This window comes from Salvelinus alpinus, chromosome 2 (genome assembly GCF_045679555.1).
Source record: "Salvelinus alpinus chromosome 2, SLU_Salpinus.1, whole genome shotgun sequence".
In the NCBI taxonomy this organism is placed as follows: domain Eukaryota; kingdom Metazoa; phylum Chordata; class Actinopteri; order Salmoniformes; family Salmonidae; genus Salvelinus; species Salvelinus alpinus.
Window position 1 is genome coordinate 60,038,848 of NC_092087.1, and position 26,521 is coordinate 60,065,368.

Sequence of the window (26,521 nt, forward strand, 5' to 3'; positions counted from 1 at the left end):
CACAAGTGGCTCAGGTAGTGCAGCTCATCCAGGATGGCACATCAATGCGAGCTGTGGCAAGAAGGTTTGCTGTGTCTGTCAGCGTAGTGTCCAGAGCATGGAGGCGCTACCAGGAGACAGGCCAGTACATCAGGAGACGTGGAGGAGGCCGTAGGAGGGCAACAACCCAGCAGCAGGACCGCTACCTCTGCCTTTGTGCAAGGAGGAGCACTGCCAGAGCCCTGCAAAATGACCTCCAGCAGGCCACAAATGTGCATGTGTCTGCTCAAACGGTCAGAAACAGACTCCATGAGGGTGGTATGAGGGCCCGATGTGCTTACAGCCCAACACCGTGTAGGACGTTTGGCATTTGCCAGAGAACACCAAGATTGGCAAATTCGCCACTGGCGCCCTGTGCTCTTCACAGATGAAAGCAGGTTCACACTGAGCACGTGACAGACGTGACAGTCTGGAGACGCCGTGGAGAACGTTCTGCTGCCTGCAACATCCTCCAGCATGACCGGTTTGGCGGTGGGTCAGTCATGGTGTGGTGTGGCATTTCTTTGGTTGGGCCGCACAGCCCTCCATGTGCTCGCCAGAGGTAGCCTGACTGCCATTAGGTACCGAGCATCACTGTACATCTACTTTCAGCTCAATCCAGAGATGTTCGATCTGGTTCAAGTCCGGGCTCTGGCTGGGCCACACAAGGACATTGAGAGACTTGTCCCGAAGCCACTCCTGCGTTGTCTTGGCTGTGTGCTTAGGGTCGTTGTTCTGTTGGAAGGTGAACCTTCGCCCCAGTCTGAGGTCCTGACCGCTCTGGAACAAGTTTATCAAGGATCTCTGTACTTTGCTCAGTTCATCTTTCCCTCAAGTCCCCCAGTCCCTGCCACTGAAAAACATCCCCATAGCATGATGCTGCCACCACCATGCTTCACCGTAGAGATGGTGACAGGTTTCCTCCAGACGTGACACTTGGCATTCAGGCCAAAGAGTTAAATCTTGGTTTCATCAGACCAGAGAATCTTGTTTAGTCCTTTAGGTGCCTTTTGGCAAACTCCAAGCGGGCTGTCATGTGCCTTTTACTAAGGAGTGGCTTCCACCTGGCTACTACCATAAAGGACTGATTGGTGGAGTGCTGCAGAGATGGTTGTCCTTCTGGAAGGTTCTCCCATCACATTTACCTAAGGTGCCTTATGTAAAGGTGAGAGGAATTCTGGAGCTCTGTCAGAGCAACCATTGGGTTCTTGGTCACCTCCCTGACCAAGGCCCTTCTCCCCCGATTGCTCAGTTTTGCCGGGCAGCCAGCTCTAAGAAGTCTTGGTGGTTCCAAACTTCTTCCATTTAAGAATGATGGAGGTCACTGTGTTCTTGGGGACCTTCAATGCTGCAGACATGTTTCAGTACCCTTCCCCAGATCTGTGCATCGACAATCTTGTCTCGGAGCTCTACGGACAATTCCTTTGACCTCATGGCTTGGTTTTTGCTCGGACATGCACTGTCAACTGTGGGACCTTATATAGACAGGTATGTGCCTTTCCAAATCATGTCCAATCAAGTTGTAGAAACATCAAGGATGATCAATGAAAACAGGATGCACCTAAGCTAAATTTTGAGTCTCATAGCAAAGGTTCTGAACACTTAAATTAGGTATCAGTTTTTTTGTATTTTACAAAGTTGCAAAAGATTCAAAAAATCTGTTTTCGCTTCGTCATTATGGGGTATTTTGTGTAGATTGATGTAGATTTTTATTCATTTAATTCATTTTAGAATAAGGCTGTAACATAAAATGTGGAAAAAGGGAATGGGTCTGAAAACATTCCGAATGCACTGTATGCCTATACCTCATGCAAAAACAAAACAAGCAGTGGCCTGTTTGATGTGACAGAGAAACAAAAGTCCACATGACAATATGTATCAGAGGTTAATGTATCAGGGTAAGGCTGGGCTGGGCAGGGCAGAGGAAACAAACACTGAAGAACGGGATGTTGACACAAGGATGGGCACTGTGAAGGTCAGCGAGCCGATCACTGATAAGGACTGGAGGGAGTTAGAGGCACAGTAACAGAACTACATGTTAGAACCCTATATTACAAAAAAAAGCTATATATAATTACTATAATTAGCACCGCTCTATTATACGGGTTAAAGTGTTATTGAGAGCAATGGGTTTTAGGAGTTTTTGGGCCATCAGAGGGGGCTAGTTGGGTTATATATAACTTCAAGTTGCAAATTTTACATTTCCAGTGGGAAGCAGGTCAAGTTATGGGCTGAAAGTAAATTAGCGAAAGCTGTTTTTCTCCCTCACACACACATATACATAACCACACACTTACAGACACTGGATGCATTCATTTTACACAAAAAAACGTCTCACACACACCCCACCATTACAGGGACATAGGGTACTTAACACTAGAAAGGCAGAGAGCGTCATAATGACTCAAAACTAATAAACAATGTAATTACTGCCATTTTCCTTAATAAATCTATATAACACACTGTCATTGTTAGAATCTCAATATCACAAACAGAACTGGTGTTACAACCTCTCCTCAACTTCTCCAGACAGTTGAAGGTGCCACGCCCAGTTGATAATCACCCAGATTATTGCCTCAAAACTGAATCTAAACTATACCGAAACTAATTTCACACATATAACAGATTAAATAAAAGAAGCATAGTATGATGGGGGAGAATGGGTGAGTTGATGAGCGAGGGGAAGCGAATAATGCATGGCTATTCTATTGTATTAATCGTTTATAATTATAATCTCAAAACAGTACCCTATATCAGCCCAAGTTTTGGTTAGCCGCTGACGTTGACACCAAGTAAATGCTGAACAGCTTTCCATATTTGGGAATGTATTCATATCGGGCATGATGCTTGTTGAACCTTACGTCGGCAAGGAGAGAAATTTCACCATTGGGAAAATAAACCTTTTCTACTCTATAGGTCAGTGTGGATGTTTAACCTCAGATGGAACAGCTGTACTCGGTGAAAGGAGGAACTCCCTGCTGGCCTGTTGCAGGGGTCTACAAAATGTTTAACTTGGCTGCTAGCAACACACACACGTGTTGTTCAAGCAGTGCATGAACAACACCATGAGCAGGAGAGACTTCATCATGAGTCTGGCACACATGCTATGTACGTTAGAGATATATGATGTCCAAGGCTGCAGAAATTCCCGCCGAGGAGAAACTGCCAGGTGGGCAGATGCCCTTGGAACAGAACCCCCAATACCTGTTTCAGCTGCAAGCAACTTGTTTGTGGGAAGTGTTGCAAGTGAAATTGACAAAAATTTGTGTCAACTGTTTGGACAAGAGATAACAGCTAAATGAGATTCAACTGATGCCATTGCGTTAAGACGGACAACATACTGTAAGCACGAGCAAGACCACAAATAATGTATCCAATAACTGACAATAATTGACTGCTGTCTCGACACATTAATTAGAATGCCATTATTGCTTTTGTGCTGATTTTCACTACTCACAAGCACACTTGTCGCTTATACTGATGTTAACCCTACTAATATTTTCTTAATTTGACCGCAAGTCTTGGTGGTTTGGGTATTTTTATTTGTTTTGTCGTTATAAAAATAAGTGGTTACTGTGTTCCAACGTACATGCTTTTTGTTTCATTACACTCCACGAACAACATTTATTTTACACTTGAAAATCTGTGTCTTTAGTGGTTTTTCATTTTTACATATAGCCTACAGTAACATAAACGAATGAAAATGTTATCCCCAAAAATGTGTATTCTAATGTTACATAAGACCTGAAAAATTATAATTGTTCCAATAGCATATATTACATCAACTTAGACTGTTAGAACATTGAAGTCTAAAAGACGTGTCATTGGCACGAAGGGGTCCAACGAGGTCAGGTCTTTCTAGTGTTAAAACATACACATACATGCACCAAACGAAAAAACACAAACACACAAGACTACACACAGTTATGTGGGGGCCATACTTGGGGGGTTTACGCCATGGGGGGTATTACAGGGGGCCATTAAGGCTTGAGTTTTCCCACGGTGGTGTCCGCGGCTGGCGTGGCTGGCAGAACGGCATGGGTGCAGTGGGCACACAGAGTGGATGGAGGTGGTGGGCAAGCTGCCCTCGCTGAGAGTGTGCGGTGCCCTCCCAGCCCTCAAAGCAGGCCAACGGACTGGGTGAGCGCCACTACCCACGGAAAGGGAACGGGAAGGGATATAGAGAATGATGTGTTTGAAGAAACGGGAGTTGTAGAGAGTACTGTCTAACATGAGTAACTCAGGTAGAGGAAGGGGGCCAGGCAGAGCAAGGTCTTTCTTTTAAACTGTTCACTGGGGTTTTCAAATAAGTTTAAAGTTTATATACAACAGTAGTCAAGTTAGGAAAGGGCAATAGACTGAACCTATGATGCAGTGGACTGAACAAATTGTAATATTTTATTTTTTAAACACAAAACATACAAACGACAACATCACAGAAACATCAACTACATCACACCTGCCCAGACGCACATGCTCACATCTTCCAGCGCCCGCATCACTCTCTGCCATAATTTTCCAAATTACTTCCAATTGAGCCCCCTGGGAAAAAGTGCAGCAATGGGACGATGATCGATGCGTTTGGAAAAATTCAGCTGCCAAAATAATATTGGGTCTGTCACGCTTCTGCATTGAGATGACATGGAGCACTTCAGAATGGAGCTGTGAAAGTGTAGACTGCTGTGTGGGTTACCTGTGCTGATTCCATGGAGGGCGGGCGAATGCCATCCAAAGAGGAGGTGATGGAGTCCAGAGAGGGGACGTGCCTCACAGAGTTGTAGTTACTGAGAGAGAGCGAGAGAGAGCAAGAGTGAGCGAGCGGGGAAAAAGTGTGTGTGTGTGGGAGAGAGCACAAATGAATGAAAAAGAGCAGGAAACAAAAGAGAGAAAAAAGAAAAAGAAAAAAGGGAGAAACAACCAGGCATGAAAAACCTGCACCATTTCTTCTGAAACTGAGCCAAACGACAGTGAGTGAGTGAGGTAAACTTCTGATCATTTGAATCTGTTTTGGTGCACTATGTCCTGCCCTATTCACGCTCAGACATAACATAGCCTAGAACACAAAATCCACAAAGAAAATCACAGCAGACATAAGTCACTTAGCCAACTCAACTGGGGGTGTGCCCCAAGCCACTACAACTATCTTGAACGAGTACTATAGTAAGGATACATTCCAAATGGCACCCTATTCCCTATATCAGGGCTCTCCAACCCTGTTGCTGGAGAGCTACCGTCCTGTAGGTTTAGGTTCCATCCCTTATCTAGCACACCCGATTCTAATAATTAGCTGGTTGATTAGCTGAATCAGGTTAGTTACATTTGAGGTTGGATCGAAATCTGACAGGACAGTAGCTTTCCATGAACAGGTTTGGAGAGACCTGCCCTATATAGTGTACTACTTTTGCCCACTGGTCAAAAGTAGTGCACTATGTAGGTAATAGGGTGCCACTTGGGACACTAAATGTGTGAATGCACTCATGGATGTTGGTGTCCATGCTAATCGTTAAAATAGAAAGCCTGTCCTCTTTCATGGTTTGAATGCATAAATGCTCTACTATATTAACACACCACAGGTTTTGACTGCAGTTGTAGGTGCTTAAGTGGAAATTGAGCTTGGTCCAGAGAACACACTGTACTGGAAATTACCGTTCTAAATGACTATACCATACGGCTTGCTCGCTACTGTTGCTCTGTGGCAAATGTTTAAACCGTTGTTTGATGTACATTATAGAAGTCATGTCACTTTCGGCCAAGCAAATAATGTAATGAATGTAATAAGCTACATCAATTACAATAGAATACATAACAACACATTCAAATACACTGATAGACAGTTTTGTGCTTTAGAGGGGGGTTCGGCTATGGTGCACTTGGGGATTTGATCTGCCTTGGCTCATTTAATTTGAGCGCACCTTATGAAGACTTGAGGTCTAGGCCTAGTCATTTTCCCAACGGTCTGCTAATCCTTCTAGCATGTGTGTATGATGGAGGACGTCATCCCTCTACCCCAATCACCACCTGGGGGGAGTGTGTTTTTGCTGTGGCCTGGACGACCAGTAGACTCAACACACACACACCAAACACACATAGGCAATGGGATACTGACGCTTATTCCCTTCACACACATTCCTCTCACACATACAGTGAGATGCAGCCAGGAACATGTGTGTATGTGTGCGTGCGTGTCTTTGCGAGATTGCATGTGTTCTGACAGGACACCACGCATGTTTTCCTTCAGTTCCCTTGGCTCAACTTCACTTGTCAACACTGAACTTTACTCAGTCGTCTGCTCTCTTCATCACCCCTCCCTCCATCCCTCTCCAAGGCTGCATCCCAAATGGCAACCCATTGAACCCTGTTACGGGAGCACACTTCCTTAGCTGGCTCCAGTCTGTGCAAAAGCACAGACACACTGAACTTCACTTAGCTGCTGCTGCTGCTACTATCCATTTGATACAGTTTTGCTTCCTGCACACTTCACCCTTCTCCCTCTTTGGTGAGCTCTCTAAAATGTCAAGATGGCCCCCATGCAGTGTCAAAGGCAGCACATTTGGTGTGAAGCAGTGTGCGTGTGTATGTGTGTGCCAATATGTCTACCTGAGTACTTTGTGTAGAGTGTGTGTGTGTGTGCGCATGTTTATGCATGCATGTGTGTGGGTTTAGCTACCCGCTGATGCTGCTCTTGCGGGACAGTGTGTTGCTGGGGGAGGCAGGGGGCGTCTGGTAACTGTAGCTGTAGTCTGATCCCTTCAGATCCAGGATCACCTGTTCAGAAGTAGGGAGAAAAAGAGTTTCAATGTGGGAGAATGAGAATATGGAAAAGTGGGAGTTTCTAACACCGTGTGCGAGTATGTGATTAAGTGCATTTGTGAAGGTATATTGATGCCAGTGTGTGTGTGGCACGAACAAGTGTGTGTGTGTCCATGTCTTTTTTTGTGAAAATATAGATGTCTGTGTCAAGTGTTTGGCTGTGTGTAAGAATCATCCATCGAACCTGTTCGCTGGACGGGGGTAGTTTGCTGGGCTCGGCCGTCAGGGTGCTCAGGTCTTCCAGGATGGTCTGCAGGTGGGTCACCTCTCCGAGCATGCTAATCTCATGATCCTGCACACAAACAACCACAGAACCCAGATCAGATCACAGACACACAACCAATCACCAAACCAGTCACCCCTATCCACAGATCCCAAATCAGTTCACAGACACACGACCCGCAGGTAGAAATCACCCCTAACCATATATTCCAAGTCAGTTTACCCAATTTCCTCAATCCTTAGGGGATGGTAATACAATTCATGACCAAAAGTATGTTGAACATCTCATTCCAAAATCATGTGCAATTACAGTTGAAGTCGGAAGTTTACATACACCATAGCCAAATACATTTAAACTCAGTCGTTCACAATTCCCGACATTTAATCCTGGTAAGAATTCCCTGTCTTAGGTCAGTTAGGATCACCACTTTATTTTAAGAATGTGAAATGTCAGAATAATAACAGAGAATGATTTATTTCTTTCATCACATTCTCAGAGGGTCAGAAGTTTACATACACTCAATTAGTATTTGGTAGCATTGCGTTTAAATTGTTTAACTTGGGTCAAACCTAGCCTTCCACAAGCTTCCCACAATAAGTTTGGTGAATTTTGGCCCATTCCTCCTGACAGAGCTGGTGTAGGTCTCCATTGCTCGCACACGCTTTTTCAGTTCTGCCCACAAATGTTCTATAGGATTGAGGTCAGGGCTTTGTGATGGCCACTCCAATACATTGACTTTGTTGTCCTTGAGCCATTTTTCCAAAACTTTGGAAGTATGCTTTGGGTCATTGTCCATTTGGAAGATACATTTGCAACCAAGCATTAACTTCCTGACTGATGTCTTGAGAAGTTGCTTAAATATATCCACATTATTTTCCTGCCTCAAGATGCCATCTATTTTGTGAAGTGCACCAGTCCCTCCTGCAGCAAAGCACCACCACAACATGATGCTTCCAACCGTACTTCACGGTTGGGATGGTGTTCTTCAGCTTGCAAACCTCCCCCTTTTTCCTCCAAACAAACAGATGGTCATTATGGCCAAACAGTTCTATTTTTGTTTCATCAAACCAGAAGACATTTCTCCAAAAAGTACGATCTTTGTCCCCATGTGCAGTTGCAAACCATAGTCTGGATTTTTTATGACAGTTTTGGAGCAGTGGCTTCGTCCTTGTTGAGCGGCCTTTCAGGTTATGTCGATATAGGACTCATTTTACTGTGGATAGATACTTTTGTACCTGTTTCCTCCAACATCTTCACAATGTCCTTTGCTGTTGTTCTGGGATTGATTTGCACATTTTGCACCAAAGTAAGTTCATTTCTAGGAGACAGAACACGTCTCCTTCCTTAGCGGTATGACGGCTGCATGGTCGTTTGGTGTTTATACTTGCGTACTATTGTTTGTACAGATGAACATTGTACCTTCAGGCATTTGGAAATTGCTCCCAAGGATGAACCAGACTTGTGGCAGTCCACAACATTTTTTCTGAAGTGTTTTTGAGGCTGATTTCTTTTGATTTTCCCATGATGTCAAGCAAAGAGGCACTGAATTTGCAGGTAGGCCTTGAAATACATCCACAGGTACACTTCCAATTGACTCAAATGATGTCATACCCCTGCTGGCTTGCTTCTGAAGCTAAGCAGGGTTGGTCCTGGTCAGTCCCTGGATGGGAGACCAGATGCTGCTGGAAGTGGTGTTGGAGGGCCAGTAGGAGGCACTCTTTCCTCTGGTCTAAAAAATATCCCAAAGCCCCAGGGCAGTGATTGGGGACACTGCCCTGTGTAGGGTGCCGTCTTTCAGATGGGACATTAAACGGGTGTCCTGACTCTCTGAGGTCATTAAAAATCCCGTGGCACTTATCGTAAGAGTAGGGGTGTTAACTTCTTATGGCTGCAGGGGCAGTATTGAGAAGCTTGGATGAAAGGTGCACAGAGGTGCCCAGAGTAAACGGCCTGCTCCTCAGTCATAGTTGCTAATATATGCATATTATTATTAGTATTGGATAGATAACACTCTGAAGTTTCTAAAACTGTTTGAATTATGTCTGTGGGTATAACAGAACTCATATGGCAGGCAAAAACCTGAGAAAAAATCCAAACAGGAAGTGGAAATTCTGAGGCTGGTGGATTTTCAACCAAGCTCCCATTGAAATCCCAGCGAGATATGGATGAGTTTTCACTTCCTACGGCTTCCACTAGATGTCAACAGTCTGTAGAACTTTGTCTGATGACTCTACTGTGAAGGGGGGCCGGATGAGAGGAGAATTAGTCACCACTGCCATGAGGTGACCATTCTTTGACCATGCGCGTTCACATGAGAGGGAGCTCCGTTCCATCGCTCATCTGAAGTCAATGTAATTTTCCGGTTGGAACGTTATTCTAGATTTATGTTAACAACATTCTAAAGATTGATTCAATACATCGTTTGACATGTTTCTACGGACTGTTACGGAACTTTTGGACATTGTCACGTTTTAGTGAACGCGCTTTGTGACTTTGGAATTGTTTATCAAACGCGCTAACCAAAGTAGCTAATTGGACATAAATAACGGACATTATCGAACAAATCAAGCATTTTTTGTGGACCTGGTATTCCTGGGAGTGCATTCTGATGAAGATCATCAAACGGAATATTTATCATGTAATTTCTGGTTTCTGTTGACTCCAACATGGCGGCAAATTTGACTATAGTTCTGCGCGCCATCTCAGATTATTGCATGGCTTGCTTTTTCCGTAAAGTTTTTTTGAAATCTGACACAGCGGTTGCATTAAGGAGAGGTATATCTATAATTCCATGTGTATAACTTGTATTATCATCAACATTTATGATGAGTATTTCTGTTGAATAGATGTGGCTATGCACTATCACTGGATGTTTTTGAAACTAGTGAACGTAACACGCCAATGTAAACTCAGATTTTTTTTATATAAAAATGAACTTTATCAAACAAAACATACATGTATTGTGTAACATGAATTCCTATGTGTCATCTGATGAAGATCATCAAAGGTTAGTGATTAAGTTTATCTCTATTTGTGCTTTTTGTGACTGTTATCTTTGGCTGGAAAAATGTCTGTGCTTATTCTGTGGCTTGGTGGTTACCTAACATAATCGTTTGTAGTGCTTTCGCTGAAAAGCATATTTGAAATCGGACACTTTGGTGGGATTAACAACAAGATTACCTTTAAAATGGTATAAAACACATGTATGTCTGAGGAATTTTAATTATGAGATTTCTGTTGTTTTGAATTTGGCGCCCTGCACTTTCACTGGCTGTTGTCATATCATCCCATTACCGGGATTGCAGCCATAAGAAATTAACCCCGGTGTCCTGGCTAAAATCTCCAATCGGCCCTCAAACCATCGCGGTCACCTAATAATCCCCAGTTTACAATTGGCTCATTCATCCCCAGGTCGTTGCTGTAAATGAGAACGTGTTCTCAGTCAACTTACCTGGTAAAATAACAGATATTTTACATATATATAAAAAATGTGCCTATCAGAAGCTTCTAAAGCCATGACATCGTTTTCTGGAATTTTCCAAGCTGTTTAAAGGCACAGTCAACTTAGTGTATGTAAACTTCTGACCCACTGGAATTGTGATACAGTGAATTATAAGTGAAATAATCTGTCGGTAAACAATTTATGGAAAAATGACTTGTGTCATGCACAAAGTAGATGTCCTAACCGACTTGCCAAAACTATAGTTTGTTAAAACCTCTTAGTGATCCCTTAACGCGCCAATCCCGTTAGCGGGATAGATTTGACAACATCCGGTGAAATTGCAGATCGCCAAATTCAAACTACAGAAATATTCAACATTCACGAAAATATAAGTGTAATACATCAAAATAAAGCTTAACTTCTTGTTAATCCAGCCGCTGTGTCAGATTTCCGAAAGGCTTTACGGCGAAAGCACACCATGTGATTATCTGAGGACAGCGTCCCGCATTCAAAACACATGAAAATCATTTTTCAACCAGGCAGGTGCGACACAAAAGTCTCACCTAATAAATGCCTAACCTTTGAAGATCTTTTTGCAATCCCAAATGTCTCAGTGACACAATGAATGGTCGTTTTGTTCGATAAATTCCTTCTTTATATCCCCAAAATGTCCATTTATTTGGTGCATTTGATTCAGAAATACACCGGTTCCAACTCGCCCAACATGACTATAAAGTATCTAATAAATTACCTGTAAACTTGGTCCAAACATGTCAAACAACGTTCCTAATCCAACCTCAGGTACCCTAAAATGTAAATAATCTATCAAATTTAAGAATGGATAAACAGTTTCCAATACCGAAGAAAAACAACCCAGAGCGCGCTCCTGTTCACACACAACAAAATACTAGAGACCTTCAGAGTGACACGTACAAAGAACAGCACTACTTCTTCATTTCTCAAAAGAAACACATCGACCAATTTCTAAAAACTGTTGACATCTATTGGAAGCCATAGAAAACGCAATCTGGGCCTTAATAAATCAGGGTTCCCATAGAAAAACATTGGAAAACACAATGACCTCAAAACATTTTTTCCCTGGATGGATTGTGCTCGGGGTTTCGCCTGCCAAATCAGTTTTGTTATATTCACAGACAATATTCTAACAGTTTTAGAAACTTCAGAGTGTTTTCTATCCAAATCTACTAATTATATGCATATCCTAGCTTCTGGGCCTGAGTAACAGGCAGCTTACTTTGGGCACGCTTTTCATCCAGACGTGAAAATACTGCCCCTTATCCCTAAGAAGCTTTAACAAGAAATTTGCAGAGAGGTTGAAAAATTAGTTTTCATGACTCCAACCTAGGTGTATGTAAACTTACGACTTCAACTGTATGTGAATGTGATTTCAGTTATTTTTTTAATATACATTTGCAAAAATGTCTAAATCAATTCTAACGTCACAAAATGTGGAAAAAGTCAAGGGGTCTGAATACTTTCCGAATGCACTGTATATGCCAACAGTGCGTAACATTACCTAATTTATCATAACCATTACAGATAACGAATCCTAATTGCCTCATACAGAACCAGTCAAAAGTTGACACCTACTCATTCAAGGGTTATTCATTTTTACTATTTTCTACATTGTAGAAGAGTGAAGACATCAAAACTATGAAATAACACATATGGAATTATGTAGTAACCAAAAAAGTGTTAAACAAATCAAAATATATTGTATATTTGAGATTCTTCAAAGTAGCCACCTTTTGCCTTGAGGACAAATTTGCACACTCTTGGCATTCTTTCAACCAGCTTCATGAGGTAGTCAACTGGAATGCATTTCAATTAACAGGTGTGCTTTATTAAAAGTTCATTTGTGGAATTTCTTTCCTTCGTAATGCATTTGGGCCAATCAGTTATGTTGTGACAAGGTAGGGGTGGTATACTGAAGATTGCCCTATTTGGTAAAAGACCAAGAACAGCTCAAATAAGCAAAGAGAAACGACAGTCCATGATTACTTTAAGACATGAAGGTCAGTCAATCAGTAAAATTTCAAGTGCAGTTGCAAAAACCATCAAGCGCTTATGATGAAACTAGATTTCATGAGGACCACCACAGGAAAGGAAGACCCAGAGTTACCTCTGCTGCAGAAGATACGTTCATTAGAGTTACAAGCCTGAGACATTCAAGAAACAGACACCTCACATCATCAACTGTTCAGAGGAGACTGTGTGAATCATGCCTTCATGGTCGAATTGCTGCAAAGAAACCACTACTAAAGGACACCAGTAAGAAGAAGAGACTTGCTTGGGCCAAGAAACACAATCAATGGACATTAGACCAGTGAAAATCTGTCCTTTGGTCTGATGAGTCCAAAATGTTTGGTTCCAACTGCCGTGTCTTTGTGAGACGCAGAGTAGGTGAACAGATGATCTCTGCATGCGTGGTTCCCACCGTGAAGCATGGAGAAGGTGTGATGGTGTGGGGGTGCGTTGCTGGTGATACAGTCAGTGATTTATTTAGAATTCCAGGCACACTTAACCAGCATGGCTACCACAGCATTCTGCAGCGATACGCCATCCCATTTGGAATGCGCTTAGCAGGACTATCATTTGTTTTTCAACAGGACAATGAACCACCACACCTCCAGGTTGTGTCAGAGCTATTTGACCAAGAAGGTGTGTGATGGAGAGCTGCATCAGATGACATGGCCTCCACAATCACCCGACCTCAACCCATTTGAGATGGTTTGGGATGAGTTGGACCGCAGAGTGAAGTAAAAGCAGTGCTCAGCATATGTGGGAAGTCCTTCAAGACTGTTGGAAAAGCATTACAGGTGAAGATGGTTGAGAGAATGCCAAGAGTGTGCAAAGCTGTCATCAAGGCAAAGGGTGGCTACCTTGAATAATCTAAAATCTATGATTATTTAATTAAAATTCTTGTTAACTACATGATTCCATTTGTGTTATTTCCTAGTTTTGATGTCTTCACTATTATTCTACAATATAGAAAATTGAAGAAAACCCCCCAAAAAACCTTAATGACTAGATGTGTCCAAACTTGACTGAAGATCTCGTACAACGCTGTATACTACTCCTTTCACCGAACAGCGCACACTGGCTCTAACCAGAATAGAAAGATCAGAGGGAGGCCCTGGTGCCAAATTGAGCAAGATGACAAGTACATTAGTGTCTAGTTTGAGAAACAGACGCCTCACAAGTCCTCAACTGGCAGCTTCATTAAATTGTACCCGGAAAACACCAGTCTCAACGTCAACAGTGAAGAGACGACTCCGGGATGCTGGCCTTCTAGGCAGAGTTGCAATGAAAAAGCCATATCTCAGACTGGCCAATAAAAAGAAACGATTAAGATGGGCAAAATAACACAGAAACTGTACAGAGGAACTCTGCTTAGAAGGCAAGCATCCCGGAGTACGAGCTCTTCAGTTTCTTGGCAATTTCTCGCATTGAATAGCCTTTATTTCTCAGAACAAGAATAGACTGATGAGTTTCAGAAGAAAGCTATTTGTTTCTGGCCATTTTGAGCCTGTAATCGAACCCACAAATGCTGATGCTCCAGATACTCAACTAGTCTAAAGAAGGACAGTTTTATTGCTTCTTTAATCAGGACAACAGTTTTCAGCTGTGCAAACATAATTGTAAAAGGGTTTTCTAATGATCAATTAGCCTTTTAAAATGATAAACTTGGATTAGCTAACAACGTGCCATTGGAACACAGGAGTGATGGTTGCGGATAATGGGCCTCTGTACACCTATGTAGATCCAGCTACAACAGTCATTTACAACATTAACAATGTCTACATTGTATTTCTGATCAATTTTATGTTATTTTAAAGGACATTTATTTTTGCTTTTCTTTCAAAAACAAGGAAAATTCTAAGTGACCCCCAACTTTTGAACGGTAGTGTATGTTTTCTCCGTTTTATTTTTCCTGGTTTTCAAATTGTTTTGTTTTTCCACTCAAAATGATACTTGTTCATAGAGAAACAACGAAAATTGATGTTTTCAGTTCATGTCAATGCATTTGAAGATGTCAAGATGTTTTGTGTAATTCTCCTTTAATTGTGCATATGGCAATTTAAAGATGGACCATGCAGAAATCGCTCCGCCATTTCCTGGTTGCTAAAATTCTAATAGTCTGCCTATTTTCAGTTTGTTTTTGTGACAAAACAAGTATAGTGTAGAGAATCATTGTACCATTTAAACCACTGTGAAATATATTTTCCATAACCAAACATATTGTATTATCATCTGTTTGAAGCTGGTGTACAAAACTGAAAGTTATAAACTCAAAAAAATCAAAAAAAGAAAAGCCCTCTCACTGTCAACTGCGTTTATTTTCAGCAAACTTAACATGTGTAAATATTTGTATGAACATAAGACTCAACAGACATAAACTGAACAAGTTCCACAGACATGTGACTAACAGAAATGTAATAAGGTGTCCCTGAACAAAGGGGGGGGGGGGGGGGGGTCAAAATCAAAAGTAACAGTCAGTATCTGGTGTGGCCACCATAAGTACTTCAGTGCACCGCCTCCTCATCTCATGGTCTGCACCAGATTTGCCAGTCCTTGCTGTGAGATGTTACCCCACTCTTCCACCAAGGCACCTGAAAGTTCCCGGACATTTCTGGGGGGGAATGGCCCTAGGCCTCACCCTCCAATCCAACAGGTCCTAGACGTGCTCAATGGGATTGAGATCCGGGCTCTTCGCTGGCCATGGCAGAACACTGACATTCCTGTCTTGCAGGAAATCACGCACAGAACGAGCAGTATGGCTGGTGGCATGGTCATGCTGGAGGGTCATGTCAGGATGAGCCTGCAGGAAGGGAGGAGGATGTCTTCCCTGTAACGCACAGCGTTGCGATTGCCTGCAATGACAACAACCTCAGTCTGATGATGCTGTGACACACCACCCCAGACCATGACGGACCCTCCACCTCCAAATCGATCTCGCTCCAGAGTACAGGCCTCGGTGTAATGCTCATTCCGTCGACGATAAACGCGGAACCGACCATCACCCCTGGTGAGACAAAACCGCGACTCGTCAGTGAAGAGCACTTTTTGCCAGTCCTGTCTGGTCCAGCGACGGTGGGTTTGTGCCCATAGGCGACGATGTTGCCGGTGATGTCTAGTGAGGACCTGCTTCACAACAGGCCTACAAGCCCTCAGTCCAGCCTCTCTCAGCCTATTGCGGACAGTCTGAGCACTGCTTGAGGGATTGTGCATTCCTTGTGTAACTCGGGCAGTTGTTGTTGCCATCCTGTACCTGTCCCACAGGTGTGATGTTCGGATGTACCTGTCCCACAGGTGTGATGTTCGGATATACCGATCCCGTGCAGGTGTTGTTACATGTGGTCTGCCACTGCGAGTGGTCTCCCTGGAGACCTACATGTGGTCTCCCTGGAGCACTGTCTTAGGCATCTCACAGTACGGACATTGCAATTTATTGCCCTGGCCACATCGACAGTCCTCATGCCTCCTTGTAGCATGCCTAAGGTACGTTCACGCAGATGAGCAGGGACCCTGGGTATCTTTCTTTTGGTGTTTTTCAGAATCAGTAGAAAGGCCTCTTTAGTGTCCTAGGTTTTCATAACTGTGACCTTAATTGCCTACCGTCTGTAAGCTGTTAGTGTCTTAACGACCGTTCCACAGGTGCATGTTCATTAATTGTTTATAGTTCATTGAACAAGCATGGGAAACGGTGTTAAAACCATTTACAATGAAGAACTGTGAAGTTATTTGTAATTTTACAAATTATCATTTAAAGACAGGGTCCTGAAAAAGGGTTTCTTTTTTTGCTGAGTTTACATGCAAAATCTAAACTTAAAAATTGGAAGCATAGAAATAGAGTTTACAGAACAGATCTACTGCTTCTTACACTTGCTTTCAATGAGAATGATAGATCTATAATAACTCATGTGTATATAAATGTTGTGGGGTTGCCCAAAAAGTTACATATTGCAGCTTTAATTATGCATCTAGTGAGTAACTGGGCCGGTCTAGTGATGGTTTTATACTGCTGCTGCTCATTTCATGGCAAAGTTTGCCAATTCATTATTAATGATATACTTCTGCCAGGTAAGCCATCTTTGCAATTAACATTTAAAGGAGGTTTTGGGGTAAGTATTTCTGTCAACCCAAAACACTTAACAAATCAACTGGCTACACACGGAGTGATGGAAAAGTGTGCACACCACACAGACAGGAGCAATATTGCAGATAATTGGCAGATATTGTGTTAGCAGATATTGTGTTAGGCTTAAAAAGCCAAACTTAACAGGGTTTTGATAATGTCAATGTTGAGTTGATTAGATAGTAGCTGGGAGCTTGTGGTGTCTGATACTTGTGAGATTTGATACTTGTGAGATTTGTCCATGACAGTTTTGTGTTGGAAAACGTGAAAATTGCATGTACTTTCAGAATTGTTTGGCAAGCTATTCATAGGTGGGCTGCGAGCTACTGGCTATACAATTCTAAATGGCACTAGCAGATTGCAAAGTAGGGTTGTCACAAGTTACCACAGACACAGTCATAAACCCTGCCTATTTTTCTTAAAATTTGATTTTAAAACTAACCCTTAACCACAATGCTAACCTTATGCCTAACCTTAAAAGAGCATTCATTTTTTTATATCATCAATTTTGACTTTGTGGCAGTGGTAACTAGTGACAACCGCAAAGTAGCCTAAGCGGAATATAGATGGCACAATTATTCCAAAACTGCAGATCGTTGTTTGAACACATACTGCATTTCTCTACTTCAGTAAACTTTGAACTGTGATAAAACTGGTGTCTTTTGGCAAGGAATTTAGCTTGTGTATCCCATCAGATACGTTTTTAATAGGCATTTATTTCTGTAGGCCTAACGGGAGCTTGTGTGCGCACTCAGCACGCGTGTGTAGAGGGAGCGGTCCGAACACAATTGAGTGAGCGAGGCACAGAGGGGAAAGTGAATTTAGGGAGAAGAACAGTGTGATGCTACTCACCAGCATGGGTTTGAGCATGCTGACAAAGGAGCAGTAGCGGCCCCTCTCCTCGATGAGCGCACGGCACGCGGCTCTCTTCTCAGTCTCTTCCAGCACAGCATAGCGCACGTTCACATCCTGCAGGGCGCTGTCCAACTGCCCGCGCACCTCGTCCTTCCCTGGGGAAGCATAGGGCGGAACCAAAGATGTCAGGCAAAGCAGAGGGCTACAAGACAGGCACACAAAGCCAGTGGGCTACTATAGCAAGTCAACAAACCCAGGATAGAAAACGATGCCCCATGCCCGAAACACATTTGTTGGGAGGGGGGCCAATCTGTCCTCACAACTTATTGAATAATATACAAATATTTTGAGACCAACTTTCCTTCCCTTTCTAATTGCAGTCTTATTTCCCCCCAAACCTTTGAAGTAAAATTCAGGCCACGATTGAGGAACTGTAAAAAGAGGCGAGCCATATAGTAGAGTGGCTGCCATAACATACTTTACCCACCAGATGGAAGTATAACATTGCTATTTCCCAGCGGGTGTAGAGAGTCTAAATAAAGAGGTTACCACACCAGCGTCGTTACAGCCTCCTCTCCTCCTCAGCTGTTATGTCAGCGTGCTCTCTGGGGAGACGCATGCTGCAGGCCTGTCAAGAGGTGGTGGACACTGGTATTTGGGTTCACTGGGCCAGAGTGAAGGCCAACAGCGTGCAGCATGAAGGCTGTGTGTGTGTTGAATAATGCTGTGTGTGGTATGCAGGGGTCTTTAAAGAGACAAGAGGGGGGGTGTGCCTGCCTACTCATCTTAGTTCAGCTGCCATGGAAAGAGGTTCCACATACAGTTGGCTGACACACACACACCTTAATACCTCAAACACACACCTGTAATGCCTAACAAACACACACGCATGCACTTACCAATTACATAACACACATCTACACAGTATAACACACACTCACACACAATACGCTAACTGAATCCACTTGGAGATTTCAAAGCTGTTGGAAAGAGGGACCATCAGAGCCCTCAAAAGCATTTTGAAGAAGATGGGAGGCTTTCATAAGTTTGTTGTTCCTTGCTGAAAAATTAAAAGGTGTTGTAGCAAACAAGTCTTTGGTTATCTAGGCAACCGAAGAGGATGGCTGAAGTTTTACATGCCCGTAACCATTGTGCTATTTTGTTCGTTGTTCTGCGTTGTTTGTAACTTATTTTGTACATAATGTGGTTGCTACCATCTCTTATGACCGAAAATAACTTCTGGACATCAGAACTGGGATTACTCAACACGAACTTGGAAGAAGCTTTTTCCTTTAACGAGTCGGACGAGAAAGATATACTGCTCTCCTGGGAACAGGCCAAGATCCCCATCATTTGCCTGAAGAAAAGAAGGAAGAAAAGAGGATGCAGATCGGGCTGCCTTTTGAAAATCCGCAGGCGAGCGAGTAAACTCCCACTGCCATCAAATCTACTTGCAAACATGCAATCATTGGAAAATAAAATTGATGGCCTACGACTATGATTATCCTACCATCGGGACATTAAGAACTGTAATATCTTATGTTTCACCGAGTCGTGGCTGAACGACGATACGGATGATATAGAGCTGGAGGGATTTTCAATAAACCGGCAGAACAGAGAAGCTACGTCTGGTAAGACGAGGGGTGGGGGTGTGTGTCTTTGTCAATAACAGCTGGTGCGCGATGTCTAATATTTAAGTCTCAAGGTATTTCTCGCCTGAGGTAGAGCGTCTTATGATAAGCTATAGACCACACTATCTACCAAGAGAGTTTATCTATATTACTCGTACCATCGAGAGTATCCTGACAGGTTGCATCACCGCCCGGTATGGCAACTGCTCGGCGCTACAGAGGCCATTTTGGCTGTAGTGTTTATACTATTCAAAATTGTAAATTTTATTTACGTATTAGGGTACCTGAGGTTTGATTCTAAACATTGTTTAAATTGTTTGGAGAAGTTTATTGGTAACGTTTGGGATTCATTTTGTATGCATTTTGAAGGAGGGAAACCAGTGGATTATTGAATGAAGCGCGCCAGCTAAACTGAGTTTTGGGGATATAAAGGACATTATCGAACAAAAAGGACAATTTTTGATGTAGCTGGGACCTTTTGGAGTGCCAACAGAAGAAAGTATTTCTGACTTTCGTGGCGCACCTGCCTGGTTGAAAAATGTTTTTCATGCTTTTGGAGGCGGGGCGCTGCTCTCCGATAATCGCATGGTGTGCTTTCGCCGTAAAGCCTTTTTGAAATCTGACACAGCGGCTGGATTAACTTCTCTAGGATAGGGGGCAGCATTTTCACTTTTGGATAAATAACGTGCCCAATTTCAACTTCCTTCTACTCATCCCCAGAATATAAAATATGCATAATATTAGTAGATTTGGATAGAAAACACTCTGAAGTTTCTAAAACTGTTTGAATCATGTCTATGAACACAGAACTTATGTAGCAGGCAAAACCCAGAGGACTAACCATTCAGATTTCTTTATTTTTTTTTGAGGTCACCGTCTGTTCAATGAGTTTATTGGGATACCAGATTTCTAATCAACCTGTTTGCAGTTCCTACCGCTTCCACTGGATGTCACCAGCCTTTGGAAATAGGTTGAGGTTATTCCTTTCTGCAATGAAGAAGAACGGCCATCTGGAATCAGTGTAACGTTATGTGTACTGTTTGAGAGTTGCGCAAGACTAGAAAAGTATCGTTAGTTTGTTGTCATCCTGTATTGAAAACAGATGGACCCGTCTTCAATTTGATCGATTATTAACGTTTACAAATACCTTAAGTTGTATTACAAAAGTAGTTTGAAATGTTTTGGCAAAGTTTAGAGGTAATTGAGATATTTTGTAGTGACGTTGCGCAAATTGGAAGCTGTTTTTTTCTGGATCAAACGCGCCAAATAAATGGACATTTTGGACATATATGGACAGAATTAATCGAACAAAAGGACCATTTGTGATGTTTATGGGACATATTGGAGTGCCAACAAAAGAAATTCGTCAAAGGTAAGGCATGATTTATATTTTATTTCTGCGTTTTGTGTTGCGCCTGCAGGGTTGAAATATGCGACACTCTCTTTGTTTACTGTTGTGCTATCATCAGATAATAGCATCTTATGCTTTCCCCGAAAAGCCTTTTTGAAATCTGACATGTTGGCTGGATTCACAACGAGTGTAGCTTTAATTTGGTATCTTATACACAAGCGTCCCACATATCCCAGAGAGGTTAACAAGAAGTTAAGCTTTATTTTGATGTATGACACTTGTATTTTCATGAATGTTAAATATTTATATTTCTGTATTTTGAATTTCGCGCTCTGCAATTTCAACGGATGTTGTCGAGGTGGGTCGCTAGCGGAATGCCTGCGCCAGAAAGGTTAAGGTCTACACTTGTTGCATTCACCCCCCACAATGCAGCAGCAGCACAAGACAGAAATAGAATGAATAGAACAGGTTTGGTACCTTGCCAATTTGACTGGTAAACTCATGGGTACACTTGCAATGGATTCCTGGTATTGTGATGCAATATTTCCATGATAATGTAGAATGTTCATTCAAATTATGTTAACCGATGTGGCTCATGCAATGGAAAGCATTTTTTGTAATGTCAGTTGAGGTGAATCATCAAATCACAGCACATATTGATGGGTACACTTCCTGCTTTTACCTTCTGCTTTGTTCCTATGGGTACACTCACAATGGCCACCAGTTCAACCATTATGCCACCATTGATTTGAATGGGGATGGCACCTTCTATTCAATCTATTTCTATGGCAGCAACTTATTATGGAGACCGCTGTCATTTGGGCTGGCCGTCATCCAAAATTCCATGACCATCACAGCCCTATTCACTTAGCAAGAAGACACCGACAAAGAGGGTCACCTCACTACTAGTCCTTCGGAAACTATATTGTATTGTTTTATGCATCATTTCTTACATTGTTTGAAAAACTATTGGATATCAGAGAGACGTCAACTTACCAGCACAACCAGCACTACGACCAGGAATACGACTTTCCCAAAAAAGTTGTTCGAACCACCCAAGGCATTCGAACAGTTTTGAGACGCTGCCCCAAAACACTGCTGTCCCCACATGCTTCAAGATGGCCACCATTGTTCCTGTACCCAAGAAGGCAAAGGTAACTGAACGACTATCGCCCGTAGCACTCACTTCTGTCATCATTAAGTGCTTTGAGAGACTAGTCAAGGATCATATCACCTCCACCTTTCCGGTCACCCTAGAGCCACTGCAATTTGCCTATACCACCCCAATAGGTCCACAGACGATGCAATTGCCATCACACTGCCCTATCCCATCTGGAAAAGAGGAATACCTATGTAAGAATTATGTTCATTGACTACAGCTCAGTATTCAACACCATAGTACCCTCCAAGCTCATCATTAAGCTTGAGGCCCTGGGTTTCAACCCCACCCTGTGCAATTGGGTCCTGGAGTTCCTGACGGGCCGCCCCCAGGTTGTGAAGGTACGAAACAACATCTCCACTTCGCTGATCCTCAACATTGGGGCCCCACAAGGGTGCGTTCTCAGCCCACTTCTGTACTCCCCGTTTACCCATGACTGCGTGGCCATGCACGCCTCCAACTCAATCATCAAGTTTGCAGACGACACTACAGTGGTAGGCTTGATTATCAACAACGACGAGACAGCCTACAGGGAGGAGGTGAGGGCACTCGGAGTGTGGTGTCAGGAAAAAAACCTCACTCAACGTCAACAAAACAAGATGATCGTGGCCTTCAGGAAACAGCAAAGGGAGCACCCCCTTATCCACATCGACGGGACAGCAGTGGAGAAGGTGTTAAGTTCCTCAGTGCATATCACAAACAATCTGAAATGGTCCACGCACACAGACAGTGTGGTGAAGAAGGCGCAACAGTGCCTCTTCAACCTCAGGAGGCTGAAAAAAATGTAGCTCGTCACCGAAAACCCTCACTAACTTTTACAGGTGCACAATTGAGAGCATCTGTCGGGCTGTATCACCGCCTGGCACGGCAACTGCACCGCCCACAACCACAGGGCTCTCCAGAGGGTGGTGTGGTCTGCACAACGTATCACTGGGGGAAAACTACCTGGCCTCCAGGACACCTATAGCACCCGATGTCACAGAAGGTCAAAAAAAATCAAGGACAATAACCACCCGAGTCACTGCCTGTTCGCCCCGCTTCCATCCAGATGGCGAGGTCCGTACAGGTGCATCAAAGCTGGGACAGAGATACAAGCTGTTTTTCAATCTCAAGGCCAGCAGATTGTTAAACAACCAGCAATAGCACAGAGGTGGCTGCCTACCTACAGACTTGATATCATTGGCAAATTTAATAAATGGAACACTAGTCACTTTAATGTTTACGTATCTCACATTGCTCACCTCATATATATATACTGTATACTTCACTATCTATTCTTTCCTATCTTTGAAACTCTCACTGCTCATCCATATATTTTATACTTATATATAGCCAGCTTTTGGGTCGGCTTCTGGAATCAGTTCAAATGCAGTAAGTAGCCTAGTGGTTAGAGCATTGGGCCAGTAACCGACAGGCTGCTAGATCAAATCTCCGAGCTGACAAGGTAACAATCTGTCGTTCTGCCCTTGAACAAGGCAGTTAACCTACTGTTCCTAGGCCGTCATTGTAAATAAAAACTTGTTCTTAACTGACTTTCCTAATTAAATAAAGGTTAATTGTTGGAAACTAATGAACACGACCCTGGTAATGGGATGCAGGATAGCATTTATTAGTCAAACTTAGTAGAAACTAGTGATAGGGGAAATGTTTATCTACTGTAGGTAGCGTTAACTAGCTCTATAGAGCCCAGTAGATGTGTCATAATACCCATACAACCTAGCAGTCAAAAAAGGAAATGGTTTCAATCATGTTTCATTTTATTTTTTTTAAACACTTCAAATAAGGGCTGTGTTTCGTGTAGGCTAACCCTGGTGTGACACTTTGATAACCATGTAAATGTCTTTCGGACAAGGTAACTTATCTTTCATAATAGTTTGTAGGCCAAACTGTTCAGACACTGCAGACGATTTTGTGAGAAAACCGATTTTCAGGATGCATTCGGAAAGTATTCGGACCCCTAAACATTTAGTTAGGTTACAGCTTTATTCTAAAATTGATGAAATTTTCCCCCCTCAATCTACACACAATATCCCATAATGACAAAGCGGAAACAGCTTTTTAGAAAGGTTTGCAAATGTATTACAATTGTTTTATTTTTATAAAAAATATATACATACATATACATATATATATTTTTTACATAAGTATTCAGACCCTTTGCTATGAGACCCGAAATTGAGCTCAGGTGCATCCCGTTTTCATTGATCATTGAGATGTTTCTACAATTTGATTGGAGTCCACCTGTGGTAAATTCAATTGATTGGACATGATTTGTAAAGGCACACACCTGTCTATATAAGGTTGATAGTGCATGTCGAAGGAATTGTCCGTAGAGCTCAGAGACAGGATTGTGTCGAGGCACAGATCTGGGAAAGCGTTCCAAAACATTTCTGCAGCATTGAAGGTCCCCAAGAACACAGTGGCCTCCATCATTATTAATGGAAGAAGTTTTGAACTACCAAGACTCATCCAAGAGCTGGCCATCAGGGAGGTGACCAAGAACCCAATGGTCACTCTGACAGACCTCCTTTGTTCCTCTGTGGAGATGGGAGAAACTTCCTGAAGGACAACCACCTCAGCAGCACTCCACCCATCAGGCCTTTATGGTAGAGTGGCCAGACTGAAGCCACACCTCAGTAAAGGTCCCATGACAGCCCGCTTGGAGTTTGCCAAAAGAAACAAGATTCTCTGGTCTGGTGGAACCAACTCTTGATGCTTGGCATTCAGGCCAAAGTCTGGAGGAAACCTGACACCATACCTACGGTGGAGCACGGTGGTGGCAGCATCATGCGGTAGGATGTTTTTCAGCGGCAGGGTATGGGAGACTAGTCGGGATCGAGGGAAAGATGAACAGAGCAAAGTACAGAGAGATTCTTAATGAAAACCTGCTCCAGAGCGCTCAGGACCTCAGACTGGGGCGAAGGTTCAACTTTGAAACAGGGCAACAACATTAAGCACACAGCAAAGACAAAGCGGGAGTGGCTTCTGGACAAGTCTCTGAATGTCCTTGAGTGGCCCAGTCAGAGCCCGGACTTGAACCGGATCAAACATCTCTGCAGAGACCTGAAAATAGCTGTGCAGCAACGCTACCCATCCAACCTGACAGAGATTGAGAGCATCTGCAGAGAAGAATGGAAGACATTTCCCAAATACAGGTGTTCCAAGCTTGTAGCGTCATACCCAATAACATTCGAGGCTGTAATCGCTGCCAAAGGTGCTTTAGCTCCCTAGCTAACATTACATGTCTGACATTATTTGTATCCCAGAACCGTTTGCTTTGCTAGTTAGAGCCTAATGTTAGCTAGCTAACATTGAATCTGGTTGGTCAGCTCCCAGCAGATTCATGCAGGGTAGTAACAACATGATTTGGCACCATGTTCATTGTTGTTTAAATAGCTAATGTTAGCTGGCTGGCTCATTAGCTAACATCACATGTGTGATCTTACATGTTTACCTAGCTAGGTTCATTGTTTACCAAGCTAGCTACGTCTTAGACTAAAGTGTACAACACCGTTGAATTTGGCCGGTGTCAGTAAACGTTGGCAAAAAAGCATAATGAAATTGTTGCCAGCCGAGCTGGTTAGGCTGTTTTCATGTTATCCAGAGGTAAACAAATCATCGGCCAGAGCATCAAAAGTGCGCTCTGAACACTCCGAGAGCAAAATGAGATGGGTGGGGCTAAAGCTTAAGAGGGTGTGAACAATGCTGAATGGGTGTAGACAAAGAAGAGCTCTTCACTAGATACCAAAACATTCAAAGGCCATATTCTCACAAGTTTACAAGTTCAACTTTCAAAGCAGAATTACTTTTCCATTGTTCCTCAAAAATGTGGTGTATGATATACCATTTTGTAGCTCTGTCTATACTTTTATCCAATGTAAAAAAACACAATTTCAAATTTTGATACGTAAGACCAAATCCAGGTGGTGAGTCACATATTGGGAACCATCTCGTCCAAAAAGTTGACCCAAGTTTGCCAAAAAACACCTGGAAGCACATGGATAATCATCAAGACTCTTGGAAGAATGTTCTATGGACAGTTGAGTCAAAAGTATAACTTTTTGGATGACATGGGTCCCATTATGCCTGATAAAAACCAAACCCTGCATTCCACAGTAAGAACCTCCTACCAACTGCCAAAACTCAGGTATTTTTCAACCTATAGCTTGTTCTCCATCTGTTTAAATAGCGAGCCAACATGTTTTCAGCAATTCTATTTCCCTGACTGACCAAAGCTTGCCATCTCTCATGATCTCTCTCATTTCCCTGCAGCAGAAACCATGAGCAATATGTTTGTAACATCAAATCACCAAAAAAACGTTAAAAAAATAAAAATACATATCGACACCTAAGTTTCGTGAGGTCCCTGGTAATTCCCAGCCCTAGAAGAAACCAGGTTCTGATATTATTTAAGACCTTGTTTAGCAACCTAAAGGCCCTTCGGCCCAACCAGTTGCCATGTGAAGAGAGTATATGCCATCACATGACAGACCGCTTCTGAGGGAGGGAAAAAAATAAATAATTCTTTCCCCTTTCTAGCCATGCCATCCAAAACTGGTCTTCTGAATATTTCCCGTTTCTCTTTAGTTCAAATAAGAAAGCGTTCGGCTGGAGACCTGGCCTGCGTTTAAAATGGCACCCTATTCCCTATATACAGAAGTGCACTATTTTTGACCAGAGCCCTATGGGTCCTGGTCAAAAGTACTGTACTACATAGGGAATAGTGTGCCATTTGGGATCTCCAATTGAGAAGAGCCTTTTGCTGTGCCATGCTGGCTGGAAGAATGTATAGCCAATACAGAAAACTGTACTGGATGCTAATCCATGTTGTGCTGCTACACAATCGTAATGGAATAGGGTGTCATTTGGGGG

General features: G+C 42.8%; 1 protein-coding gene across 2 annotated transcripts in view; it reads right to left on the minus strand.

Annotated features, from left to right (window-relative positions):
* LOC139565914 (protein MTSS 2-like) overlaps window positions 1-26,521 on the minus strand; it is a 125,388-nt gene that overhangs the window by 11,745 nt on the left and 87,122 nt on the right. For both annotated transcript variants that reach the window (XM_071386590.1, XM_071386579.1), the window contains exons 7-10: window positions 17,506-17,663; window positions 7,013-7,120; window positions 6,686-6,783; window positions 4,712-4,802 (exon numbers count right to left, since the gene is read on the minus strand). In XM_071386590.1, the coding sequence (XP_071242691.1) occupies window positions 4,712-4,802; window positions 6,686-6,783; window positions 7,013-7,120; window positions 17,506-17,663 (455 nt within the window). The remainder of the gene's footprint in view (window positions 1-4,711; window positions 4,803-6,685; window positions 6,784-7,012; window positions 7,121-17,505; window positions 17,664-26,521) is intronic.